The sequence below is a fragment of the Drosophila innubila genome, assembly GCF_004354385.1.
Source record: "Drosophila innubila isolate TH190305 chromosome 3R unlocalized genomic scaffold, UK_Dinn_1.0 2_E_3R, whole genome shotgun sequence".
Taxonomy (NCBI): Eukaryota; Metazoa; Arthropoda; class Insecta; order Diptera; family Drosophilidae; genus Drosophila; species Drosophila innubila.
Genome location: NW_022995380.1, coordinates 8,490,501 through 8,517,401, shown reverse-complemented (window position 1 = coordinate 8,517,401; position 26,901 = coordinate 8,490,501). Strand labels below are relative to the sequence as shown.

The 26,901-nt window shown below is 40.5% G+C and overlaps 4 protein-coding genes across 6 annotated transcripts; 3 read left to right on the top strand and 1 right to left on the bottom strand.

The window, feature by feature from the left end:
- Window positions 1-429: 429 nt before the first annotated feature.
- Window positions 430-15,003, top strand: LOC117791796 (protein hedgehog). The gene is made up of 3 exons (XM_034631679.1): window positions 430-1,341; window positions 9,983-10,244; window positions 13,973-15,003. Exons 1-3 carry the CDS (start codon window positions 871-873, stop codon window positions 14,656-14,658), a joined length of 1,419 nt encoding a protein of 472 aa, XP_034487570.1. The 5' UTR covers window positions 430-870; the 3' UTR covers window positions 14,659-15,003.
- Window positions 15,004-16,598: 1,595 nt separating this feature from the next.
- On the top strand, window positions 16,599-17,889 carry LOC117793002. The gene is made up of 2 exons (XM_034633367.1): window positions 16,599-17,368; window positions 17,422-17,889. Exons 1-2 carry the CDS (start codon window positions 16,636-16,638, stop codon window positions 17,808-17,810), a joined length of 1,122 nt encoding a protein of 373 aa, XP_034489258.1. The 5' UTR covers window positions 16,599-16,635; the 3' UTR covers window positions 17,811-17,889.
- A 281-nt stretch (window positions 17,890-18,170) lies between these two features.
- LOC117793001 (zinc finger protein 37) lies at window positions 18,171-20,961 on the top strand. The gene is made up of 3 exons (XM_034633366.1): window positions 18,171-19,304; window positions 19,363-19,493; window positions 19,558-20,961. The coding sequence occupies exons 1-3, from the start codon at window positions 18,233-18,235 to the stop codon at window positions 20,248-20,250; spliced, it is 1,896 nt and encodes a 631-aa protein (XP_034489257.1). The 5' UTR covers window positions 18,171-18,232; the 3' UTR covers window positions 20,251-20,961.
- LOC117792999 (arf-GAP with coiled-coil, ANK repeat and PH domain-containing protein 2) lies at window positions 20,561-26,829 on the bottom strand. 3 transcript variants are annotated; one of them, XM_034633362.1, is made up of 10 exons: window positions 26,400-26,829; window positions 25,139-25,255; window positions 24,952-25,045; window positions 24,725-24,889; window positions 24,524-24,667; window positions 23,210-23,505; window positions 22,887-23,024; window positions 22,669-22,824; window positions 21,439-22,608; window positions 20,561-21,380 (listed from the first exon to the last, which is right to left on the bottom strand). In XM_034633362.1, the coding sequence occupies exons 1-10, from the start codon at window positions 26,450-26,452 to the stop codon at window positions 21,194-21,196; spliced, it is 2,520 nt and encodes an 839-aa protein (XP_034489253.1). In that variant the 5' UTR covers window positions 26,453-26,829; the 3' UTR covers window positions 20,561-21,193. The 3 variants fall into 3 exon arrangements, with proteins under 3 accessions (XP_034489253.1, XP_034489254.1, XP_034489255.1); XM_034633363.1 differs by having other exon boundaries at window positions 22,887-23,003; XM_034633364.1 differs by lacking the exons at window positions 24,524-24,667; window positions 24,725-24,889; window positions 24,952-25,045; window positions 25,139-25,255; window positions 26,400-26,829 and adding an exon at window positions 23,631-23,675.
- Between the last annotated feature and the right edge of the window lie 72 nt (window positions 26,830-26,901).

Genomic DNA, 26,901 nt, shown 5'->3' with positions numbered 1-26,901 from the left:
CACACATAGATTCACATACACAAGCGCAGCCAATTGGCAACACAGATATAGCCATGGCCATAATGAACCGTCTTCCAACATCTGTTGCCCAAACAGCACAAACAGCATAAGTACATAAGATCTCTCGCTCTCTCACTGTAGGTGTCTGCAGTGGAGAGAGGCGCATGCGCTAAGCTAGTTGTCTCGCTCACACTGCTCTGCTTGTAGGCAGCATAAAAATGAACACCAAAACGATCATCCAGCTCAGATCCAATGAGCGGCACACACACACAACGAAACGGCAAATGAACGCGAGATATGTGAGTATGTGAGTGTGTGAGTGAGTGTATACTTGAATGAATGAACAGCTACAGCAACAGCGACAGCGACGTCGACTGCGACAGCGACTGCGAGTGCCTAGGGTTCTGCAAAAGCACCCTCGGTACTTGTTAACTCGTCGCTTCGCGTCGCGTCGTTGCTCGCTCGGCCGCTCGCTTCGTGCGCTCGGATATGTCATTTGTCAATCACAGTGCGAGCGCAACGGTTGTCGTTGTCCGAGCTGCATGAAGAGAACAAGCGTTAATCAATTTGACAAAAAAAAAAAGAAATAGAAATAGAAAAATAAAAACGCCGCTATTGAAATTGAATTAGAAATTCAAGAGAATTTATTGAGCGACAAATAAAACATAGTTCGGTGATAAAAAGTGATTTGTTTATTGTCGGTGCATAGTAAACTAACTTAACTAAACCGTTAAATGCTTCAGCCACAGTCGATCAATCATTCAGTTGGGCAACTGCGACTGCTGTGAGCTGTCCTTAAAATAATTGAAAGCAAAAAGTGAAGTGCTAAATAACCAAAAGAAGCATTTAATAAATCAAAACACACACAGCATGGATAACCAAGCACTTTGGTCCTGCGCCAGTGCCACCTGCTTGTCACTGGATGCCAAACGCCATCAAGTCACAGTGGACACAGTGGACACAGGCAGTAACAAATCAGCAACAGCTTCAACTGCAACAGATGCCGTGTCCTGTCGAAAGCTAAGGCATATTGCGCATACGCCGCGTGGCAGCTGCTTTATGGCGCTGCTGTTGCTGCTGCTGCTTGCCTTGAACTTTAGGCATGCGCATAGCTGCGGACCGGGACGAGGACTGGGACGTCGCCGGGAGCGCAATCTGTATCCGCTGGTGCTGAAGCAGACAGTGCCAAATCTATCCGAATACCAGAACGGCGCCTCGGGCCCACTCGAGGGTGTCATTCAGCGGGATTCGCCCAAGTTTAAGGATCTAGTGCCAAACTACAATAGGGATATACTATTTAGAGACGAGGAAGGCACCGGCGCCGATCGTCTAATGTCCAAGGTAAGTAACATTTATAAATAGCTAAAGTGGTTTTTTTTTTTTTTTAATTTTTGCCATTTCATTTTACGACTTTGATTGCCAAATTATTCGTGTTAATCGGTATTGTGGTCAGGGCAGGCTATCTCCTGCCACTATCTAACAATTATCAGTATCGTGTGCCGCGATTACTGCCCATTCCCACATTGATAAAGCGGTACGTGAGTAAGTGCCTCGTTGTGCTTGTTGCACACACACAATACTCGATTTTGGCCATAAACTGAACGGTATTATTATTATCATTATTATTATGTGCTCATTATGCGGCTTATCAGCGATTGCAATGTTGTGTGTGCAAAACAGAAAGCTTAACACGACTTCACTGCTAACTGTTAACAAACTGCCAAGTTGGACTTTTCAAGCTGCCTTATAGATACATTATTTTAGATAAACATTAAGCCCTAAAGCTGCCTCGTTCCAGCGATCAACAACCTCTTGAGTAGCATTCTTCGATTTTGCTATTTGAAATAACAAATAGTAACTAAATATCAAATGCTCGGCATGTTTACATGACTCGCCCCATCCATTCGCAAGCCCCTCTCAATTCCCCTTTTAGCCCTTGCCCCATGTCTGACTGTGGCACGCGAGCATTTTGCCGCTTATCGCATTTATGGCGATACGGCGAGTTTCCAAGTAGCTAAACACATGTATAATATATGATATATATTTGCAAACATGACACAAATGTGTGTTAAGCCAGAGCCAATTTATCTTATCAACTCGCATTCGTCGCATTCGCAGCGAAAGTGGCAGAATATCAAATGCCAAGGGGGGAAGATCAGTTAGGACTTAAAAGGGTGGTAGGAACTGAGGGGTGTTTCAAGTGTGAAATAACTAAACAAGTGGCTAATTAAGGCGACAGTCGTGCTAATTAGTTAATATATACATATCTTGACTATAACCCTTTAGGCTGGCACCAATAAAACGATATTTGTAAATTCCACTTCAGTTACAAGCACAAATTTCGAATGTGTTTTGACGGATTAAAGTATCGATAAGGCGGCTGCGCTGACTTGCATTTATTTAAGGCCAATTATCGAGTTATACGACCAAGCTGGCCACTTGGCTAATAATTTATGATTAACTATATAGATTATAGCCATGTTGTGCATACATTGGTTTTATGAGTTCTTTCCGAGAAATGTGAATTCCGTGTTATTCTTAGCTGTGCTTTTTTAAATCATAATTAAGCAAAAGTGCTATCAACAATCAGGTGAATTTGCAGATCACAATCATAAGACACCGATTTTTATAGAGTCAACTAATACAATATAATATACAACTGACAAAACAGTTGCTAGACGACTTGAGAGTTATTGCAACTGACACGCGCCTCGAGGGGCAAACGAAAATTAATTTAAATGCAGACCTTGAATTTGTAATGCAATTGAAGTGTTGCAAGAACTGGCAAACAGTTAACACACACACATTTACACGCACACACACATACAGGTACATATATTTGTGAGGGACACAGTCAAGGACAGTGAAGCTTCAAGGCTAATGGACTGCGACCAAGGACACGTCGCACATAAAAAGGCTGTTGTTATTGTCACAAAAATATTTACAACTGTTTGCTCGAGCTACCGTTGTGTGTGTCTCTCTCTGGCATTGACTCGCAGTTGTTGTTATTGTTATTGCCACTGTGGCACAGTGACACAGTTGTTGCCCCTGCAACAGCAGCGCATCTAAATGCAATTTTATGTTGATTTTTGACGCTGCTGTGCGTAAATTTCAGTTGGTGAACAATTCGTTTTGGGCTATTAAAGCGCCAAAAGGCAAAATTCAACGTTTTCACTTTGTGTACATTTCCATAAACAAATTAATGAATATTGGCGTAAAGTGCTAAAAATGCAACAGACAACAGAAATGGCAATAGAAACAGATGCATCATAAAATTGTATAGCTTATGACAGTCATTGTTTGTTATTACACTCGCTCACCTGTGCCCGCAGATGAGGTAAATGTAATTACCCCCCCTTTAGCTCCCTTTTATTATCAGTCCTAGCCCCTACACCTCGAAGTTGTCTATAGCTTAACGTGCCACAAGATTAGACAAAGTTGCGCACAGCAACAATAAGTCAAAGACAGAGGACGAGTGAGCGGTGGAGAGAGAGGGAGAGAGGGAGAGTGGGAGAGGCAGCAACAGTGGTAACCGCAGACAAAAGAATGCGTCAAAAAGCCGCAGCATAAGTTCTAAAATTTCATAAATTGTAGCAACAATGGGGCAAAGCCAATGGTAATCTGATATGATTATTGACATGCATGCATCAGAATCAGAGTCAGAACCACAAGCAAACTATAACCAGATACAGCCTGCATCCAACATCAAATCAAAGATAACCCACAGCTGAAGGCATTCTAATAGAACACATACATTCAATTATGACTCAAAAATTGATCCTATTATGACACAGACAAAGACAAAGGCTGAGACAAGAGTCTGTCTTGAATGATGTCAGAGTTTCAGTTTCAGTTTCATTTTTTTTTTAACTTCTTTTTTGGAGTTTTAGTTTTCAGCTCAAATCAAATCACGTCAAATGCTGCGATAAGCAAAAAAAAAACTTGAAACAATATTTGGCACAACTTCGTGGGAATATTTTGAGGCCACAAAGTAATCAAACATATCAAACAAACATCAGTCAAAGCAAAGTGGACAAATCGTTGCCGAACCTCCACTAAGAACAACAACAACAATAACAATACACATACAGTCCAGTACACCAATACACACACAGAGTCAAGCATACCCTTTCTGGCATTTCAATTTTTATAGTTTGTTTGTTTGGCTTTTGAGCTTTTATATTATTATTATTAATCAATTTGATACTTTTACGAGCGCACTCAAGCGCAAACCTCAAGGATTTGTGGACCCAAAATGCCGTACCCCTCCGCATCTCCCCTTGCCATCGCCCTCGCCTTTAGATTTGGCTTTGACTTTGGCTTTATTTGCATAAAAGTTTTATGAACTGCACGCTTGGGATCGCGATCGCGATCTCGATCGGGGATTGCGGATCGCGGATTGGGATCGTTTCACATCGCGTCGCGTCTTGTCTCGTCGCGTTTGCTACTATCACATTACTGACTTGGAGACTGAAGACTGAAGACTGACTCACATTTCACATGCTGCGATTCTCGGCCAGATTCCTGCAAGTCATCTGGTCTGGCTGCCGTGTCTTGGGGTAGGATCGCGCTGGGGATCGCACATCACATCAGTGCCAATGTGCGGCTCATAACTCATCATCAAAGTTAATCACACATCAGGGATTATGGCGCTTATCATTTAAGACTCGGAACCTCGCCAAATGACTTTTTGTTCGTGTGTGTGTGTGTGGGGCATTAAGCGTGCAAGCGAGACGGCAATAGTTGGATTTAATTTACGATTTCTGCAAATTAATAGCATTTAATTAATAACAATAAAATGACGCCTTTTTATGGACATTTATTTGCCAACAGATTTATGAGACGTTAGGCTATGAGACAGACTGACTAAGTGATTGACTGACTAACTGACTTACTGACTAACTGACTGACTGACTGACTGACTGATTGACTGACTGACTGACTAACTGACTGACCAAATGAACACGCTTTAAGTAAGCTGACTGAGTGACTATTTAAGCGTGAAAATGGGCGTTGATTGACTACGAAAAAAATATAGCAAAATAAAATTAATAACAATAGAAAAAGCTAAAACTGTGACAGTGGGCAAGCAAAGACATCTATAATAATTATTTAACAAAAAAAGGTAATAAAAACAAACATAATTAATAATAAAAAGCCATAAGCTGGCTATGACAAACAGGCCCAAATGGATCAAGCTGTTGTTGTTGCTGCCTGGGGACAAGGCAACCAAATTTTTGGAGGCACGACAAGATGCAATCTTAAGCAGACAGCAACAATAAGAACAACAACAGCAACAGCAGTCAATGAGAAAGGCAACAGACAGGCAACAGAAGCGCTGGCATTAATCCAATAAGCCAAGTCACCAAAAAAGGGCAATCAGAAGAGCGCAAGAAAGAGAGAGAAACACAGCTGACAGTCTGTATTTTAATGAGTATCAATTTATACTGAAACAATAACAATAACAGGAGAAACAGATTTCTCAGCGCATTTGCAATGCCTACTGCACAATATTGCGTATACGTAGCGTAAACAGACAATGATAAATAAATGACGGTAGCAAGTCTCATTCTCGATACTCAATTCCGAATTCTGATTGAGTTTGTCATGCGCTTAATTAAAAGCAAAGAGAATGAATAAAAAAAAACACGAGAGAGAATAATTGCGCTGCTATAGCATAAACAATCAACAATCGAGGAGCTGATAAACAAAAAAAATTCCATTTTCTAATGGAAAAATCAACGAGTACACAAAAAGGCGGTGACGAGAACTGTGAATAGATTTGCAACACAAATAAACAAAGAACTGATGCTTTTAGCGTAAAGTAACATAAATGTCGTCATTTAGTCTGGCAATGATCTTGATCATGATCTTTAACGTACTTGAATCAATCAGAAGCAAACTGCAGCTCTCACTCTCCCTCTCTCTCTCACTCTTCCTCTCTCTGTCTTTGCCAATTAAAAGTGAGGAAATCTGCTCTCAAGTGGCGGACCACACACAGATAGAGAGCAACCTTTAGGGGCGCTGATTGATTTGACAAAAGCAAAAACTTACTCGAGTAAGTTGCCCCTAAGTGGCACAGCTAAGGCGCACGCTCAAGTGCCCCTCATCTTCTTCTTGTTCGGCTTTTATTTTTACATTTTCGGGCTGGGCTGTTGACACATATATGTATGTGGCAAGTACGAGGTGGGTGTCGTACCTTTCACCCCTTTCAGCATATCCTGTAGCTGGGGTGCTTCCTCATTTGTAAGTTTTCGCTTCCTTCGGCGATCGCAATCAGGATATGGCATATCTGCTTACAACGCACGTGTTTTGCCTTGCCAGCAACAAAAACTTAAAAAAAATAAAGGGGTGACTCTGTCTCTCCCCCTCTCTCTCTCTCTCTCTCGCTGTCACGCTTTGGCTCTCTCTGGCTGTGATTTGCTTGGCAGGTAACTTGATGCGCTCTTGAATTATGTCGTTAAATTGTGTCGTTTCCTAATCGTTTTGTCATTGTAATCCGAAACGACAACAACTGCAACTTGCAACTGGCCAACTGGACAACTGAACAACTGAAAACAACTGGTAAAACAAACAAAGCACTGCAAGCCGTCTTTTATTCTTGGCCTAATGATGATGAGTGCCTAATAATGGCATTTGGCATTGGCGCTTCTCGCGACGCCTAAATGGCGGCCATTAAGCGCCTCCAAATTGGCAGCTGGCAGACGATTTAAATCAATAAGAAAAACTGCAGCCAACTGCGGCAATTAAAAACGCATCAGTGGAGCCTACAAAATTATAAGGGTTACGCTCTTGACTGTTGAAAGTAGGATTGTTGATAATATATCAAAATATCAACATATCGATATTTTTTACAAAAACTGATATATTTATGTCGTGATTTTTTTTGCTCAAATATCCAATATGTGATATTTTTCTGGGATATTTTATGATAGTTGTGCGTTGGTCATTTTGTTATCTGTTATCTGAAAAGTTATAAAGTCGAGCAAAATGAATCAAAATTTAATTAAATCTAATTACAATGAAATAAAAAGTGGTTCTTCTGATTCTTTGCTATTTTGGAATTCGCATAAGGCGTCCATGTCGGAATTTTATAAAATATCTCATCAATTATATCGATATTTCAAAGCGATATATTAAATTTTCGACAGCCCTAGTTGAAAGCTAAGACACTACTCCCCCTGGCCTCTCTCAGTCTCTCTCCACACTTGTGGAGAAATAAAAATAAAAACTATAGAATGAGAGAAGGAAAATTCAAATGTGTAAACAATATCGCTGACGTTTGGGGCGTGGCCGTTTTGTTGTAGCTGCCAAAGTTCACACCTTGTTTAATGTCTAATTAATGCAGCAGCTTTTCATGGGATTTTGGATTTGGCCAGGCTAACTACAAACATTGCTGCTATCAAGACATTGCATTTCGATGCCAAGACATGTATCTAGCATTGGTTATTTACACTTGTTGTTGTTGATGTTGCTGGAGTTGTTATTGGAATTGTTGGTGTGTTGTCTAACGGCCATGCCACTTACAATACAAACACATTATTTAGCCATCTTTTTGGGCCGCCGACGCCGACGCCGTCGCTGCTTTTAAATGTTTACCTTACGCACCCGTCGGCATTTTCCTCTTGGCACTTGGCACTTGGGAATGCGACTGGGGCCTTGTTTGTGCATCTCGATCGAGCAAGAAGAGCTCAATGCATTAGCATGTTGGGTAAACATCGTTGTTGCTGTTGATGCCATGCTTAAAACAAAGAGTTGCCTCTCCTTGTTGCTGTTTAGCGTTACGCTTTTCTGCTCATTAGCAACGAGTTGAATACTCGACTTGTTAAGCCTTTTAATAAAGCAAATCTTGTATATATCAGCTCGCATATGCCACACAAACATACTATACTACTAGCTACGTCTATGCAAATATCATTGAACTCTTCCTGGAATGCGTTTTTTCTTGAATTGACTTGACTTAAGTTTTAGTTTTGGTGCTGCAATCGCTAGTCAATTCGCCACAGCAGACAGGCCGAGAAACTGTGGTGTGACAAATTAAATAGCGATTTGCTTGCCAAACAAATGACAACAACAACAACAGCAACAAAAACAATTGGCAACAACAATACAAAACAATGCGGCGCACCCAAAATCAAAACAAAGTCCCAAAAACTGAGACACAGCTCTGGGGCAAGCTGATTTTGTGGTTTGTTAAAAAGGATCTTTCAAATTGATTTTACGCCAGCTAGAACTGCGTGCCAAATGTTTGCACACAAGCACACATAACAAAAAGGTACACAGGATGTGTGTGTATGTGTGTGTGTGTTGCCTCCTGTGGCACAGAAATAGCCAGAAACAGAAACAAAGACAGAAACAATCTCAAAACAGCGACCGATTGCGTTGATAATTGATTTTGTGGCTGGCGATTGAGCGTCACAACCACACACACACACACACGCACACACACATACAATGACAAGATTTTTGGGTTTGTTGTTTTATGAAATTTCAATATTTGCACTGCGCGTTGAATCCTTTTCTTGCTCTTGTCTTGTTGTTTTTTGTATGCAAGCATTCAAAGCAGGAAAAATAAACGAAACGAGCTCAAAAAAACGCGCCGACAACAACATTAAAATTTAAAAATAAAGCGTATATATATTATGTCTATATATATTTACTGATTCAGCATTCACCGCATTGGCAAACAAGACAAGTGCAGACGAAGGAGGCAAAAAAAAAAGAGGCAAGAAAAAAAGGTCAGACAAAGGTCTAATCTTTAATATTTACTTATAAAAGAATATATATATGTATATGTGTGAGTGTGTGTGTGTGTGTTAGTGTGTGTGTGTGTATGCGAGCTGTATGCATATGCGCAGAGGGTCAAATCAGTGTTGTGGGTCAGTGTTTGAACTGCACATGGACAAATAACGTTTAACAAAAACTAAGCCTTTGCCTTCGCTTTTGCCTAAACAGAAAGGAAAAGGCAAACATTGAAAAATAGTCAGACTCATGTATTTGTTGAGGTTTGAGTCGACTTCGCGGCAATAGCAGGTTCAAAGGATGCGGCCAGACAAAACGCCAACAGAACAAACGGGCAACAAGTTGCCAAGTTCGTTGCTTCAGTCATTCGTTTGCTTAAAAGTACACAAAATAAAATAAAAGAAAATAAAATAAAATGAACGCCTTGCCCTTTTGGGCAGCCCATGAAATGAATGCCTAAATACCACGCCTCTCCACATCACACACACACATAGCTGTTGTCTCTCTCCCTTTCTCGCACGCTCTCCATCGCTCTCACGCTCTTTTAGTCTGCCTCTAGCTGCTGCGCTGCGTTCATTGTGCGTGAGTTTGTGTTTGTGTTAAATATGGCGTTTTTTTTTTTGGGCTGCCGTTTTATTTACAGCACTCGAGTTAACAACGAAAACAACAATCACTTTAATTAAATGTTTTATTAACAAATGAGGAGTTGGCGAAAAATCCTACTCTTCCAAATCAATGATCTGTTCTAAATAATTAAAAATTAAAATTTTTAAAATATTAAAAACTATTTACAACAGTAAATTTAAAAAATATTTTTTTCCATATTTAAATTATGCAAGATAACGAATTGTTTTCCAATAAAGATAATTGTTTAATACTATTTTCTGCTTATATTTTTTGATTTTTCTATTTTCAATTTATTATTATTTAAAGTAATTTTTATTCATCTTAATTTGATATATGTAAAAATTGTTGTCTACAAAAAAAAATTTTAAGCAAATAACAATATAATTTATATACTTATTTGTTGGTTTGATATATTAATAAATTTAACTATATAAATATTTTAAATTAAAGTTGCAATTGAAGTACTTAATTAATTGGAGCAGCCAGCAAATTTATTAGATATAGTTGTTTATATTTAAAATAAATTTTTATTTGTTATATGCCAAAAAATGTTATTTTTCTTAATATAAAAATAATATTAAATTAATTATAATTTGCTTTCTTCCGCTTGCAGCGCTGTAAGGAGAAACTAAACATGTTGGCCTACTCCGTGATGAACGAGTGGCCTGGAGTACGTCTGCTGGTTACCGAAAGCTGGGACGAGGATCATCAGCATGGCCAGGAGTCGCTGCATTACGAGGGACGCGCTGTGACCATTGCCACCTCGGATCGCGATCAGTCGAAATATGGCATATTGGCTCGTCTGGCTGTCGAGGCTGGATTCGATTGGGTGTCCTACGTTAGTCGCCGGCATATCTACTGCTCCGTCAAATCAGGTAAGCATATGGCATGTTAAATGGCAAATTGGAGGGGAATGGGCTGGGGGCCCAGTTAGCCAGAAGTGACACTAACAAGCGTAATTTCACATGTTTCCCCAACTTACAACGGGGCCGCTAAGCTGACAGGCGTTGGCAAATTTTGCAGTCCAGTCAAATTAGCCAAGCTGCAAGTCTACACAGCTCGTTACCAGCACATGAGTGTGTCTGTTTGTATGTATGCGTGTGTATGGTAACAGAAAACAAAAAGAGGAGGAGAAGAAAAAAAAATGGGAAGCAGCGACGGCAACATTGTCGAAACCGGACCGAAACCCAGAGTCCAAGTCTGCGTTCGAGTCCGAAGTCAGAGATCTCCTCTAAAGTGAAGCCTGAACATCGAGACGGGTCCACAAGCAACGACTAACCGCATGTTGTCGTTGTTGTTGTGGTTGTTGTTGTTGTTGTAGTGGTTGTTGTTTTGACATGTTTAGGTTTGCGCCTGTCAAATTAAACGAATTGATGATACGACACCCAAAGCGTTTCTCAGGCCTGCTCCAAGATGAATTAAATGCCGAGTTAAAACCTGAGCGCGGGCCTAATTGAAAAACTGAAACGGCCAACAAGTTAGCAGCAGTTCTTTATATATATGTGTGTGTGTGTGTTTGTAAGTGTAAGTGTGTGTGTGTGTATGTTGCTGCCATTATGGCAGGCAACCAGTTTTCCCCCAAACATAACGAAACTGCCAGAAGAGTCGGAGAAAATGCGCTTGCAATGCAGCCAAAGTTAGCCAACCAAAAAGGCCAAAACAATTAAGTTTTCTCGCTGTTACCAAGACAAAATACAGTGCGAGTGAGAGAGTGTGAGAGAGAGAGTGAGAGAGATAGATAGTGCAACATTTTTGCAATGCTTCAAGTGATTTACGTTGACATTTTCCGCAACTTGCCTACAAAATTACAACATGACTATAGAATTTCCCACACAAACAACAGAAGAAAGAGACAACGAGATAAGGAGTGAGGCAGCAGGGGAATATCTGAGACAGGATAGCCACACACGAGGTCGGCATCACAATATTTTGACTCTTTTGCGGCCCACAAAACAAGATCAAAGGGGCCCAAGTGGCGAGTAGCGAGTAGTGAGTGTCCTTGCTGTCCGACTCATTGATTCTAATTGCACATGAAAGAAGCCGACGCCATAAAAAGGACACAGCAAAACACAACACCAAAAAAGAAAAAAAGGTCCTGTAACTATCAAAAGGTCAGAGAGACAATAAGCCGACTAACACGACAAATGCCTAACAAGTGGCAAGCGCAGCAGTTGCATGAGTTTTGTGTGTGGTCCAGTGTCAAATGGCAGCGACAACAACAACAACAACAGCAGCAGCATGTGTTGCGTCTAGTTGCGCAGCTATTAATAAATAACCAGGCGATTGATTGGCTTGATAGGCCGGCGATCATAAACCACACGCTTATGACAGTTTTGGCACAGCGGCCAGTTCGTTGCCTAAGTCTTTTGTTTTGCGGCCTAAACAGCAGCAGCAGCAGCAGCAACAGGCAGCGGCAGCAGCAGCAACGAAGAGTAATGGCTGTAAACCTTTTTGTCGACACTAATTTTTTTCACTCTTTTTTTGTTGTTGTTGTTGTTGTTGTTGTCATTGTTTTTGTTGTTGTTGTTGTGGTGTCGCGCGCGCGCGCATTAAAGCCCCAAAGCGTGTTGTTGTTATGGTTGTTGTTGTGCCGTGTGCATGTTCATGTTAATGCTGTCCCAAGCGATCAGTCACCACAGCCTAGTCATAGCATGTCTCTCCTTCTCCTTCCTTCTCTCTCTCTCCCCCTCTCTTTCCCGCTCTCTTTTTGGCTCTCTCGCTGTGTGTGTGTGTGTGTGTGTGCGGCTGTCCTCTGTTTTGTAATAATTTATCAGTTTAGTCTTCCACAACAAAGATAAAATAACGATAATTTTAACCACTTTAATGGTTTATTAATTTATGACCCTTCAAGTTCTTCACTTTCCACTCACCGCCGACAACGTTGCACGATCGCTCTCTATCTCTTTCTCGCTCTCCCTCTCTAGCTCTGTCTGTCTTATGCGTACACACATTAATTTTTTTTTCCTGCCTCGTCTTTTCATTATTTTCTTCTTTTTTCTCCCATTTTGTGTTGTTGGTTTCACACCAAAAAGTTGTGGCTGGTTTTCTGTTGTACGTATTTTGTTTCTGCTTCTACTTTGCTTCTTAGCCTTGTTACGAGGCAACGTCACTTCCTTTTTGGTCTGGTTTTGTCTATGGTTACCGTTTTGTGGCGGCTGCTCCCGTCTGAGCATCGATTATGGCCCGCTTTATAGAACGCGCGTCTTGTCTTCCATTTAATCCGATTTTTATTGTTTCTACACTCATGTCGAACTCATGCTCACTCTCTTTCAATCGCTCGCTCTCTCTCTCTCTCTCTCTTTCTGTCTGTCTTGCGTTGTATCAATGGAAATGTTAGGTGCATTTTCATTGGAATTTTTTGGTTGCGGCAACCGCAGACGCAGCACAACAATGCCACTTTTATGGCCACTCATTATAATAAAGCGCACGGTTAGTGGTCGCCTTCCTTTTTTTTTTTTTTTTTTGGTCTGGAATTTTTAATTTGAATTTTACAAGCAACCTGAAAGATCGGGCGGCGCTTCGGGTGTGAAATATGTATAAAAGTATGCTGAAAAGAAAGTTCTGGCCAAGTTAGAATCTGAAAACAAAATGGCTGCAACGCTTTAGGCCCCTGGGTGGCCCTTCTCCCTTCCTCCGTCCCCCGTTTCTCTAGCTGCTGCCTGGTAACCCAATAACTATTAATGATGATTAATGTTGTTGCTGTTGTTGTTCTTGTTGTTGTGGGTTGCAACATGTTTTGTAATTGCATTTATTTTGTTGCACAGGTTGCACAGCCAACTAGCTACCTGTCGAAAAAGGATCGTGTGTACATCCTTTGGCACTTTTTGACTGAACCGGCAGCTAAGCTGCTTTGGCTCGAGCTCGAGATCCCAGTTGATCCCAGGGTCTAATCTTGCAGCAAAAACAAGATCACAATTTTGTTAAGACTCGACAACAAAAACAAGCTCGGATTTGCCCTTGTTATTGATATGCCTCGACTATCAGTTGGCAGATCGCATTTTCGTGCAGTTTTTGGCGGCGGTTTTTGTTTGAGAGCCTGAAAGCCGCAAAAAGGCAGTTGCCATTGTTTTGGCCAGTCGCAGGAGCGTGTGGTTTACGGTATGGGTTCGCCTAACTGTGAAAACCTTTTTGACTTGCACGGGGTTTGGCAATTGGACGTTTGCCTGGGCCGGCATTATTAACGCCAAATTAGATTAGACGCACTAATGCCATTACCTGAACCGCATTTCCTCCTCTTTTTTTCTACTGGTATATGCATATATGTGTACAATTCTTGTTAAAGACTTCAACATGTCAAAAAGATCTAAACAACAATGCATCGACTTTTGCATAAGCAATTCTCTACGCTTTTAGCTCGATTTATTGTTTTTGAGAGTGAAACTTCATTTAATTTTATTAAATCTTTAGAAGTGAATAAAAATAATTAGAGGCTTTGAAAACACCAATGAAACACTTTATCAGAAAGGTCTTGTTGTACTTTGTATTTGAATATTTAAAAATTTGAACGAAAAATCGATACATCAACAATTTATTTATTCGAAATCGAAGTTCGATTAACTGACAGCAACTAATGCCTACTCTTTCTCTCTTTGTGCCATTGCAGATTCCTCGCCTTCGATTTCGCATGTGCACGGTTGCTTTACGCCGGAGAGCACTGCGCTGCTGGAGAACGGCGTAAAGAAGCCGCTGGGTGAAATTGCCATTGGTGATCGTGTGCTGAGCATGAATGCCAATGGCCAGGCTGTCTACAGTGAGGTGATACTCTTCATGGATCGCAATCTGGAGCAGATGGAAACCTTTGTGCAGCTGCACACGGACGGAGGAGCCGTGTTGACGGTGACGCCTGCACATTTGATCACAGTGTGGCAGCCGGAGCAGCAGAAGCTCGACTATGTCTTTGCGGATCGCGTGGAGGAGCTGAACCAAGTGCTCGTGATGCATGAAGGTGAACTGCGTCCCCAGCGTGTGCTCCGGGTGAGCAGTGTGCGCAGTCGCGGCGTTGTGGCGCCCCTGACACGGGAAGGCACCATTGTGGTGAACTCCGTGGCCGCCTCCTGCTACGCCGTGATCAGCAGCCAATCCCTGGCGCACTGGGGCCTAGCGCCTATGCGACTCTGGTATACCCTGCAATGCTGGATGCCCGGCAAGAATCAGCTGCGTTCCTCCGCACAGGACAAAGCAACGCCAAAGGATAATACGGTGCAGCCACAGAACGGTATACATTGGTATGCCAAGGCCCTGTACAAGGTGAAGGATTACGTTTTGCCTCAGAGCTGGCGTCACGAATAGCAAGGAGTTTTGACAGACAGACACCCTATACAATATGTATTTTAGTTCCATGTGCCGACGTAGACGTCAATTTCATTTGGCCTCCGCTAATTGTAATATATATTCTGTAGTTATGTATATTTAAATAATAATATTAATATATGCCTAATAATTATTGTATTTCAATGTTAATTATGATTAATGCTGATCAATACTATTTATTTAACCACGAACGAACGAGAGAAATTTTCTTTGAAATCTATTTGTAACGAAAACATTTAGCTTTAAGTAGGCAATCCCAATCCTAAAAGCCACAAAAACCAATTTTTGAAGTAAATACCATCACGACTGTTGTATATTTTAAAATTTTAATGCATATTTATTGAAGTGCGTAAGTGATTTCAAATTATTGTTTATAAATACAAAAATATTTTTTTATTTATATTTATGTATTTATATGTATTTCTTTGTGTATATAGGAAGCATTATAGTGACTGAATATCTTATTATAATTGTGTATATAATACTTGATAGTTAACTGCGTATTTATACTTAATATTTAATGAATTATAACAAAATTGTTTCATAATTACAACTGTGTTTTTATTTGTCTGTTTATTTTTGCTGAATATATAAACTATTTTTTGTCAAAGGCAACATATTACACTCTCTTTAAGCATTCTATGTTAGCAGGGTATACATATTGATCAGTGCTGACGGGCTTGGTTCGCGGACTTAACCCCATTCCCATTCCGTTCAATTTCTAAAATGTATCAATTCGAAAATTTTTGTCAAATTTTTTTTATCTAATTATAGCAGCTTACATAATTTTACCTTAATTTTATGTAAATTTAGGAAATTTTTTGCCAAATTCAAAAAAAAATTAAAACTATATACCAGGGAATCAAAGGGAAACAAATATTGGTTCCGGTTTCGGTTCCGGTACGTACCGAAACAACTATTTCGGTACACGGTTCTATTTCGATTTTTTCCTTTCGGTTTCGGTATCAGTACCGGTACGTACCGGTACAGCAATTAAATTAAAACACAAAAATAATTATATTGTATAAAACAAAATTATACGCGTGTTAGCAGATTTTTACATATGTACATACGTACAATATGTTCGTATTTTATCGAGATAGACCCAACTTCGACCTTAAGTTTTTTTAATAGAAAGCAAAATTAGCAAAATTATATACATACTGAAAACAGCAAATAATTTATAGAAAAGTGTACCGAAAGCGTACCGGTACAAGCGTTTCGGTTCTTATAAAAAAATGTATTTGGGTTCCGGTTCCGGTTTGGTTCTCAAAATGAAACGGTTAATTTCGGTTAACGGTTCTGGTTCCGGTTCCGGTGATATTCCCTGCTAAAAACTGAATTGAAGAAGCGCGGCGTTTTAAAATTTTGCTAATTTTTGTCAACGATAGAGGGCGTAGTTATAAATTAGTGCAACGAACCGCAGCCAACTTCAATGCTACGGTACATCTGGTAATTAATAAATACTGAATTAATTAGAGCTCGTTTTTGGTCGGGTGCGGGCACACTGGAAAATTTAAATTTAAGATTATGCAAATTTCAAAATGCTCTAACTTTGCAATTAATTAATAATTTGATGAAAATTTAAAATTCGAAATTAGATAAAATTAAGGAAAACTGTTTGAAGTTCGTCACCCCAAAGGGAGAAAAGTTACAAAATTAATTCTGAAAAACAATATCAAAAAATCTACAAAATTATAACAAAAATTTTGGATAAATTAAGAAACTTATATCTTTATAATTAAAAAAAAACGTTTAATTTTCTTAGTTGCAACTATTTTTGCAATTTTATAAAAATAATACATGTTGCCAGTTCGAAAAATTTTGCAGGGTGGCAGCCTTTGGACCGGCTGGCAACCTTTGGTTTGATTTGCAGCGTCCTTTTGCAAGTTTTCTGCCTGAACAATTTTTTTTTTTTAGTTTAAGTGTGTTGGCTGTTTGTGTTTTTGTGTGAGAATGTTGAGTGTTTGTCGTCTATGTTTGGCGAAAGAAGCCAATTTTGCAATTTTTAATAGCCAAGTAGCTATACGAATTATGACATGCACGGGTCTCGAAGTCGAACCCAACGACGGATTGCCGCAGCTGATTTGCTATGCATGTCGCCTGCGTCTGGAGGAGTTTCATTATTTTCGCAAACGTTGTCACGGCGCCGATCGGCGTCTGCGAAGTGCCAAGCGGATTGAGAATAATCCAGACTGCCAGACGAATTGTTTATTAGAGGGTGACGAGGAGGATGCAATCAATCTGCAGGATGTGGCACAATGCGCCGCCACAGCGTGCTCCGAAAGCAATGCACATTGGCGCCAGGAGGCAGCTAAATTGATTCGCACTGAAATCGATGCCTACAAACAGAAGCTGCTTGGCTTGTGCAAGCAGCAAGTACGGGAGGATATTGAGCAACAAGTGCGTGATGAAGTGGAAGAGCTGATCCTGCAGCAAGCCAGAAAGGAATGCCGTCTTAACGTGCTGGATAGCCTCTTCTACGAAATCGAAAGCTTCTTTGTTCGCAAACGCAACGCTGTTGTCTGTGAGCAAGCATTTGGCTCCGAGGGATTCATATCGGATTCGGAAGCAGCTGAGCTGGAGAGCGTATCCACTAGAGCAGATCAGCAAACCAATAATTGTGAGACTGCTCGCACAATGAATGTAGACTTGGACGATAGTGAATTGGGCGTGGTCGAACTGCCTGGTAAGAATACATTTCTTCGTTTTGAGCTACAATACAAGTTGAGACTATTTCAGATGATGAACCCATTCAGCAAACTCCAGAGACCAACACAACTAACGTGAGGGAACCACTTGCTCCGCCAGCGCCTTTAATGCCCGTGCCAATGGTGGAAATCAACATGCAAAACGTACAGCCAAGTCTTTTAAACGAGGAGCTAAAGGATGCTAATTTCCTACCCAAAACGGCTGTGACTCCAAGCAAACTTAATTCTCCAAAATTCAAGTCCAAGTTCTCATTAGTTCAAGTTCGCATTAAGAAGCCAAAGAAGACACCTTCCAAAACATGTCGGAAACACAGCTTGAGGACAAAGCAACGCTACTCTTATAATACCGTCAGCGAAGATGAAGACTGTTACCGTTGTCGTTTAAGAAACCCCTCAAATCTAAACCAATCAGCATCCTAAACAAATAATGCTTCCATTGCAATTTTTTTTATATATATGTAATAGCGCGAAATGCAAATAAATTTTTATATTTAAGAAATTTGGTTCTTTTCAGCACTATTTTATTGCTTTCTGCTAGGGCTGCAACGGTATTAAACGAAAACAAGCTCATTCACAAGAGCTGAACATCGTGAAATTCAACAAAATTCTTAGAAAATTTTTTTAAAATTCTTCCTTTTATTTTTGAAAAATTGTTAAAAAGAGAATTTAAAAAACAAAAACATTTAAATGAATAATGAAATTAGATCAGTTTTCTAAGTCTGGCAACCATCAATTAACGACAACTTTTTTCTGCCAGGTGGCAACGTCTTTCAAAAAACATAAAAAATTATTTTTAGCGTCTGTTTTGATCCGCAATTTTCAAAGCAATTAAGAAGGACAGAATGTCGGCCACAGATGAAATGTATCCGGATGTAGAAGCATGGTGCCGTCTTTGCTTAAAGGAACACAAGGATGCATACACAATTTTCGCCGAGGACGATTCACAGCTTTCGGTACCAATGCGCTTGATGGCGTGCGTCTCTCTGGAGGCGAAGCCAACGGATGGATTGCCGAAAAAGATTTGCGGCGAGTGTCGTTACCAGTTGGAAAAATCATTTCTATTTCGGCAACGCAGCCAAGTGGCGGATAAGAAGCTGCGTAAGCACAATCGCCTTGTCAGCATGGGTAAGAAGAGTCGCGTCTTTGCCAAGTCGTCAGACAATGACTCCGATGAGGATGAGCTGGAGTTCGAGGAATCAATAGAGTTCATAAATCAATTGGAGAAGATGCGTGAAAAGAGCTCACAAAAATGGCGGGAAAAGTATAAGCAGGAACAAGAGAAGGAGATGCTAACACGTTTGGATTTAATGCGGGATGAACTACGTGGCGATATACGCAAGGAACTCATGGAAGAGGTGCGCAACGATGTACGCCAGCAACTGCATGACGAGGTGCAGGAGGAGAGTCGCAAGGAACAGCTTGCCAAGCTATTGGGTGAACTTGAAGTCTTCTTGGACGAAAAGAAAGCCGGTCTCTGGGAATCTCTGGATGGAGAACCAGCAGAAACCAAGCCAACAAATAACTCACCTACGGCGTCCACTCCATCAGAAACGCCGACACTAATACAATCAACAAAACCTACAAATGAACAGCGTTTAACTCGAAAACGTGGTCGCATCTTGTCGCCTGGAAACCAGGCGAAGCGTCGAGCTAACACAACGGACACTGAAGATAACGAATTTGTGCTGGAGAGCACAGCTAAGGTGGAGCCACTTACCACAGATGACATGGAGGTGGACACGTCACCGACAGATACTGCGGATAGTTTCAATGACATGAAAATAGCCGAGTCCAGCGATTTGGTGACCACTCAGAATGGTGAAATCTATATCATAAATGCGGGCTCAAAGATCAACTCAACTCCAACTTCATCAATAGAATACCAACAGGATAAGAATATTACATCCTATAATAGTGAGTATATAAGCATAGATCAAGTTAACTTGAAATAACTCTTGATTCCTGCTTGCAGTTCGGGACAATGGAGAGATTCAGTTTACGGACAACAAATCCGAGGATATGAGCGATGTGGTGGTCTTTAATCTTGACCCAGAGGTCAGCGATGATCAGCAGCTCTATGAATTCAACGATGTTATCATACTGGCAAGTTTCCAAGTGGGAATCATTGATATTCGATGTAATCAACTGTTTCTCCCTCTCTTTGCAGTCCAATGAAAAAGAAAGCGGCCAAAATTTGCCCTCAACGAAGAGTCAGAAAAAAGATTTTGTTGTGAAGCAATCTCCACGTAACTCACAGCCTACCGTTGGACGTGCCACCGATACCGTAAAGTCATTTAAGTGCCAGATGTGTCCCATTGCGTTTGGCACGCCCAAATCTCTATCGCGTCACCTCAGCACACACATCAAGACAATGAAGAATGGCACCGGCGGAGCACTCAAGTGTCCTGTCTGCCAGCTGCAGTTGTCCTGTGCCAGTTCGCTCAAGCGTCACATGATTATTCACACGGGTCTCAAGCCATATAAATGCGACGAGTGTCAGTTGTCGTTTTCCCAGCGTGAGGTTCTCAAGCGTCACATGGATACACACACGGGAGCGAAGCGTCATCAATGTCCACACTGCAGCGCCTGTTTTGCCCAAAAGACAAATCTGCAGCAGCACATTAACCGCATGCACACGGAGGGAGAGCATCAGCATAAGTGTCATCTATGTCATCGGACTTTCAATCATGTCTCGGGTCTTAGCCGTCATCTGGTTACACATGCCGGAGTCACCTTTTCGTGCAAGGAATGCGGACGACAGTTCAACGATCGCAGTGCAGTGCAGCGTCATGTCCAGAATGTGCACAAGATCAAGGATGAGGATACGGAGGGCAATGAAAATGAAGCGGAATTTGAGTAATTATCCGAACTACATCATTCTTAAGTCACGACAATGACCATCAATTAACTCTGTATACTCGTTGCTTATATAAAACATTAGATTGCTTTCAAAATTAAAACACGCCCACATCTGCCCCTTCAAAAGGCAACCAATAATTTGAACATTTTTAAAATCGGATAAAAGTATAACGTTAGTTATAGCTGTATTACCAGGAGCACAGTAATTTTCTTATTTATGTTATATAGTTACAATTATATATTTTAACTACGAAACGTTTATCTTATAGTCGAGGAATCGACTATAGCATTCTAAATAGTTTTGTATACAATTTAAATATTTGACAACTTTATTCGAAATGGGTTTTAAAGTGCTCACAACTTTTGGCACTAAACATGAACATTTGTGGAAGAAACATGCACACAGACACTTCAACTTATCGTTAACATATATAAATTGGAAACATTTGAAACAGTTAATTTCTTTAGTATAAGATAGCTAGCTATAGTTATAGTTATAATAAGTAATATATACGTACAGTTTATAATATCGTTTAATTATAATACACATAACACGAATGTACAATATGTGTTAGGCAATTACATGTACATACGATTATAAATATTTAAACATTTTTTAAACAATAAACATTGATATAAATACGGATTAAGAGCCACACTTGCACTAAACTGTATACCTAAGCTAATTAATTAAACGTCAACAAAACATTAAATCAATACCAAACTCAAATGCAAATGCAATTGTTGTAATATCAAAAGCGCCTTTTTTTAAATGAGATTGCCGAAAGAAACAGCTTGGAGTTGGCCAACTGGCGACTGAGGTGGTCGCTTTCTATTTAAATGCCAGCATATAAATGTATTATAACTATGCGTTGCTAAACATTGGAATATTTTTTATAACGAGGACACCGCTGTCAGCTTTGCGGCGAGGCCTCATGTCACTGCTAGTCGGAGTTGGTCAGTGAACTACGCTGCGATTCCAGGGTATTTGAATCGTTGCGCTGACGGAGCATGCGAGGCTGACTGGCAGCAAAGTTTGAGAAGTCCTTCATCACATCCTTGTAGGTCTCATCCTCGCCGTTGTACTCATCGTTCAGACCGATCTCGTCGTTAAGGCGCGTCAAGCGTAGACTGAAAATAATAATTTAAATCAGTTGTTGGACGTATTTTAAATAGCCTTCAATCTTACAGCGTTACAATATCCGCATTCTTCTGCTCCACGGCAATATCCAGCGCTTTTTTGCCATCACTGGAGGCCAAATCGTAGGCGGCCTTGTGTTTTAGTAGTAGATACACCTGGGCAATGTGTCCCTTGGCCGTGGATATGTGCAATGCACTATATCCAAGCTCATCGACTGCATCAATAGCAGCGCCATTTAGCAGCAGATACTCACATGCCATCACAGAGCCGGAGAGTACGGCCTGATGCAAAAAGGAACGCTGACGATCTTGTACATTCTTCCAATGCTTTTCGGCACCCAGAGCAAAGGCCATGCACATTACGGGAAGATTGTGCACAACGGCTGCTTTGTATAGCAACAGATTTGCATCCAGCTGGGTAAAGGGCACTTCCTCCGGCAGTTCCGTATCCGACTCGCCTTCAGTACTCTCCTGATCACTGCCCAAAATGCCGGGTGTTTCATAGCTATCCAGCGCCAGATCATCGCCAATCACAAGTAAATCATCACGCGATATACTCAAAGACATCGAGGGAATGTTTATGGACTCATCATCATCGTCGTCCAGTTCGTCACCAGTTTTGGCCGTATTATATATGCTTGGATCGTCGCTCAGTGTCTTGGGCAGTGACCGCTGTTGGCGTCGCCTTCGCAGCTTCTTTACCGTCCATTTGCGTGTGCCGCCAAGCGAGAGTGTTGCACGTTTGCCCAGGATTCCAACGCCAGCACTACTGCTGCCCTCAACGCCATCTTGCGTTAAGTCGCCGCCGCTATCTATGCTAAGCACCTCGGCGGTTTCACTAGCCAATAACTCATGTGGTTTGGGCATGCCGCACACAAATCGTCGCTCCACATACTTGGCCTTAATCCAGGCCTCGCGCACTCCAATTTCACACTGCTCCGTGGGCTTTCTCAGCTCACAGTCCTCGGCAATGCGTGCCTCGTAGATACGATTGACGACCTCGTTGCCCAGCTCCATCATCACCTTGACATTCTCCGTCTCCCAGGCATCTAATGTGAGAGACCGCACCTTGCTGTAATGCACGCCCAGACTGCGATGAACTCCGGAGCATTCAATGCACAGCGTGATGCCCAAATTGATGGAAGCCCAACGTGGATCTGATCCGCGACAGTCGCAGCAATGTGCATTTCCCGGTATTTTGAGAAACTCCTCCCAATGACTAAGTGGAACGAATGATTCATTATGCGATTCTTATCGATATTCATTGAGTTGCACTTACATTCGTCGTTTGGCGGGAAGCGCGTTCGGTGAGTTTGTCGATTGCGGTTGTGAATGATGCGTGGAGTCATGTTGTATGGCTGCTCCAATGCTGTGCTGCAGCGCAGAGATCCATAGTGAGAGCATATCCGCCGAGTCCGCTTGGAGTATGTGGGATCTGTATTGAGAAAATTCCATTGAACAATACAATCGTATTGAAAATGGCGATGGACTACTCACTTAGTTGGTGAGATGACTTCAAAGCAGAAACGACGATCGCCTTCGTTAACCGGACGAACTGTGCAGATGCGCAGATCCTCCTCCATGACCGAAAATGAGTCCTCGTTGCTCCGTTTTCTGCAATTCGAATCCAAATCACTTCAGCGTACAGGATCAACACAATCATCACAATCATAACGACAACAACAACAATACAATACAGAAATCAGAATACGTGTACAAAATGTCAAACAAATGATGTCGATAAGACCGGCAAACAAAACGGAATGAGAGAAATCAAAAGAAATGAACATAATCAAAGATAGAAATTAAATGAAACGCACCTGTAGACCAATTGATTATCACTCAAGTAGAACCAACGTCTACACCAGGTCTTGAACCCCTTTGACTTCTTCTTGAACAGATACCCCTCGACATTGTGCGAAGCGCTGTTCGTATTCGAATCGCAATAACGATTCACGCTCATGTGCCGATTCTGCATGACCTTCTCCAGCTGTTGATAATCACCGCGCAGCGCATTCAAATCCTCGCTGATATTCTTAAAGAACTCGTCAAAGTCGTTGCACAAATCAAAACCTTGATGGTAATAGGTCACGCACGCCTGATAATAATCCAGAAGCTGTCGAAAAGAAAAGCACACTTAGATCACTCACAAATCAAATATAGTAAATTAAATAAAAAGCACGTGCAAATGCTCAACAATTGTTTACAATTAATATTTATGCTCTGTGCCACATCACGAACCTGCCACAAGCGCACGATGGCAACGACTAAAATTGCTGACCGGCTGCCAAACTGACTCAACGTCGATCAATGGGCAAGCGATATGAAAAAAGTACATTAAATACTTATGCATACAATACACTTACATATCTATCAAGAGTATATCGCACAAATGACGTCATAAGCACAACAATTATTGTTGATTTTATTTATTTACGTTTAAGACAATGACATTTCATTCACACTGACACTCGTATTCATATTCCTATTCATTTTCATATCGCTTGGCCACAAAACGTAAGATAAGAAGTCGAAATAAAATTCAAGCTCTACTTATTACCTCAAATATGATGTCCAACGATAAGAATATCAATAGGAAAGAATAATTCTAATATTTCTTTTAATGTTTATCATACTTCATTGAATCTCCACATCATTTAAATTTTTATCTATTGAGCTTTTGATCCCTTAACTAAAATTGCCGGCCGGATATGTGTACACAAGACTCACGGTGTTTGCTCATAAATAAATAAATAGTTAATTGTTACTGCATGATAAGAATTCGAAGTGAAATCCAAGCTCTACTTATTGCCCCAAATATAATAATCAACGATAAGAATATCGATAGGAAATATAAATATGAAAATTATTGAGTCATTTACATTATTCAAAAATTAATGTATTAATCTTTTAATTCCATAACAGGAACTGGCTGTCGAGTTTGCTCATAATTGAATATATAAATAGGTAAGGCAATTGTTTCCCAATGTTTTCTATAAAATTTATTTCTTATCAGTGATTATTCATTGATTGTTCAAGGTAAAATCTGCATGTCAACCGAGTAATTGAGTCAAGTCTACGAAAATAAGGATTTCGCTATTGCTATTCAGCCTTCTATATAAGGTTATACTTACTGTAGATAGTATGGAGGGCACCTTGCGAGCTTGCACTAGGGTTATATAGTTGACATAGTCCAGAGCGGTGTGTTGAAAGCATGACTTGGAGGCGGATAGAATATTGGCAGCCTCCTGTACCTCTTGAGGTCGATTTTTGCTAGCCTGTTAAATGCGAACAGATGTATATAAATAGTATGGATACATTTATAATATTCATACCTGAGCGTTCTTTATGAGCGCATTGTCGTAACCCTCGGAGACCTTTAGAAAGTGTCCTTTATAGTCCTTGACCTGGTTGATGTCGTCTTTGACGAAAACATTGAGATTCTTTAACACTGTTCGATTGGCCTGATCCAACAGTGTCGTATGAAATTTGTTCATTTCCTGGCAAACGAATTCAGATGAATAAAAATGTTGTCCCCAAGTCTGTTTATCAGTCTACTCACCTGAAAGCAATGAATCAGTTTACCCAGCGCATTGTGAGCATTTTTATTATCAAGAAAATGCTGCTGCAGATCCCACAAGGACATGGCAAAAGCGCTGCAAGATGTCAACAGTAAACAACAAAATAAATATGCATAATTTAAGAAATTATAGTATTATCATTATAATAAACAAAACTGCGCAGTTCACCTCTGATTCTTGACATATTCCTTGCCCGAGTCGACGGCAACGTTGCAGAGCTTTATAATCTTCTCGAGACGATGCTCCAAGTGCTCAATGTCCGACTCCTCCTTGGATACGAATTGTCTGTGGCAAAAAAGCAAATTGACAACGTTAGCAGAATGTTTGATAAGCAGTAAACAATAAATAAATAAATAAGCCAACTGACGACGCGATGCGACGTTCACTGTCATTGGCGATTAACCGAGTGTGTTTAATCAATGAATAAGTGAGCGTGGGAGGAGTAGAAAGGGATTGCTTGGGAGAGAGGGTGAGAGAGGGAGAAAAGAAGAACTTTGCCTGCGTCGTAGTTTGTGTGTTTTTGTTTATGTTGACTCTTATAATTTATGCCACTTTATTAAAGTGCTGTTTGTGCTTCTAATTAAAGGCGAGCTTTCAAGTCACAACTGTTATTTTATTTTTCTTTTTTTTTTTCTTCTCATCTTGTGGATAACCTGTTGCTTCTGTTTGGCACATGTGAAAGCTATCAAATTAACTTAGCTTTGAGTGGCAATTAAAATATTTCAGCAGCGAAAGCTTTGTCTTTGGACGAGATTCACCAAAGAGCAGACTGTTTTGGGTGAAATCTTATCAATGAGTTGTAGAGATGCCAGAAAATCGATTGCCACAGAAATTAGCAAAAACAAACACATTAGTATGTACACACACGCACACTCATACTCACATATGCATTTACAGACAGTCAAATAATTATTTTTATAACATAACGCATTTTATTTAACAAAAAATTGTTTACTCGAATTTGTATTTTAATATTTTGGCATGGTTCTTAAACTAGCTTAAGAAGATTACAGATGAAATTAATTTTTTTAATTAAAGCACCAAAAGTTTATTTGTGTGAATTTCTTGCTCTGTCAAAACAATTGTTTGGCCAAGTGTATTTGCCACATCTTGTGCGAGGAATGATAAATTCCAAAAAACTGACGACGCTTAAATCAAGTGCAAAGTTTGTTCGATTGCTGATGATTAAGCGGCAACTAAATTTGAATTTGGTGACGGAGTCCGGAAGGGGGAGCTGTTAACAGCACGATATATGTACATATGTAGATACATATATAGCGCAAACAGTCACGCTATTAAAGCTGAGCCTTTATATCTTGGATCTCAAATGCAAATGCCAAATGCGGAAATAGAATGCGCAGCGTGACAATTGGGAGAGGGGAGCAGAACAGAGGGCAGGTTTGCAACTCAAGCTGAATTTAATACGCACCTGAATCTTGGCGAATCCTTAAGGCATTCCTCAAAATCAATTGTGGCGCGCATTGTGACGCAAACACAGAAAACACAGATACACAGACACAAACAGACTTTATCTGGCTATATACTTGGCCGTAACAGTATTTGCACTGTTGGCTATTTACACAAATCGAATAGCAAGTAAAATTTGGCTGATTTCAGCTGTTGCTTCTGCTCCAAAAATTGATTGACAAATTAAGAGAGCAGGGTAGAGAGCGAGACCCTAATTATGGGCGTCTGGTATGCAATAATGACGAAAGCACATTTTTATCTAACAGCAGCCACACATGTAAGCTAAATAACTAATTAATTAACTACTGACGAAGTACAAGATAATTAACAAAAACTGACACAAAGCGACGCGCACAACACAACAAAACGTCGTCGTCTCACTTTCTACTCGCGCTTAATAAGGCACTAAATTTGACCAAAAAAACAAAATACCAGTGCAGTGTTGCAAAAGAGTTGGTAGCAAT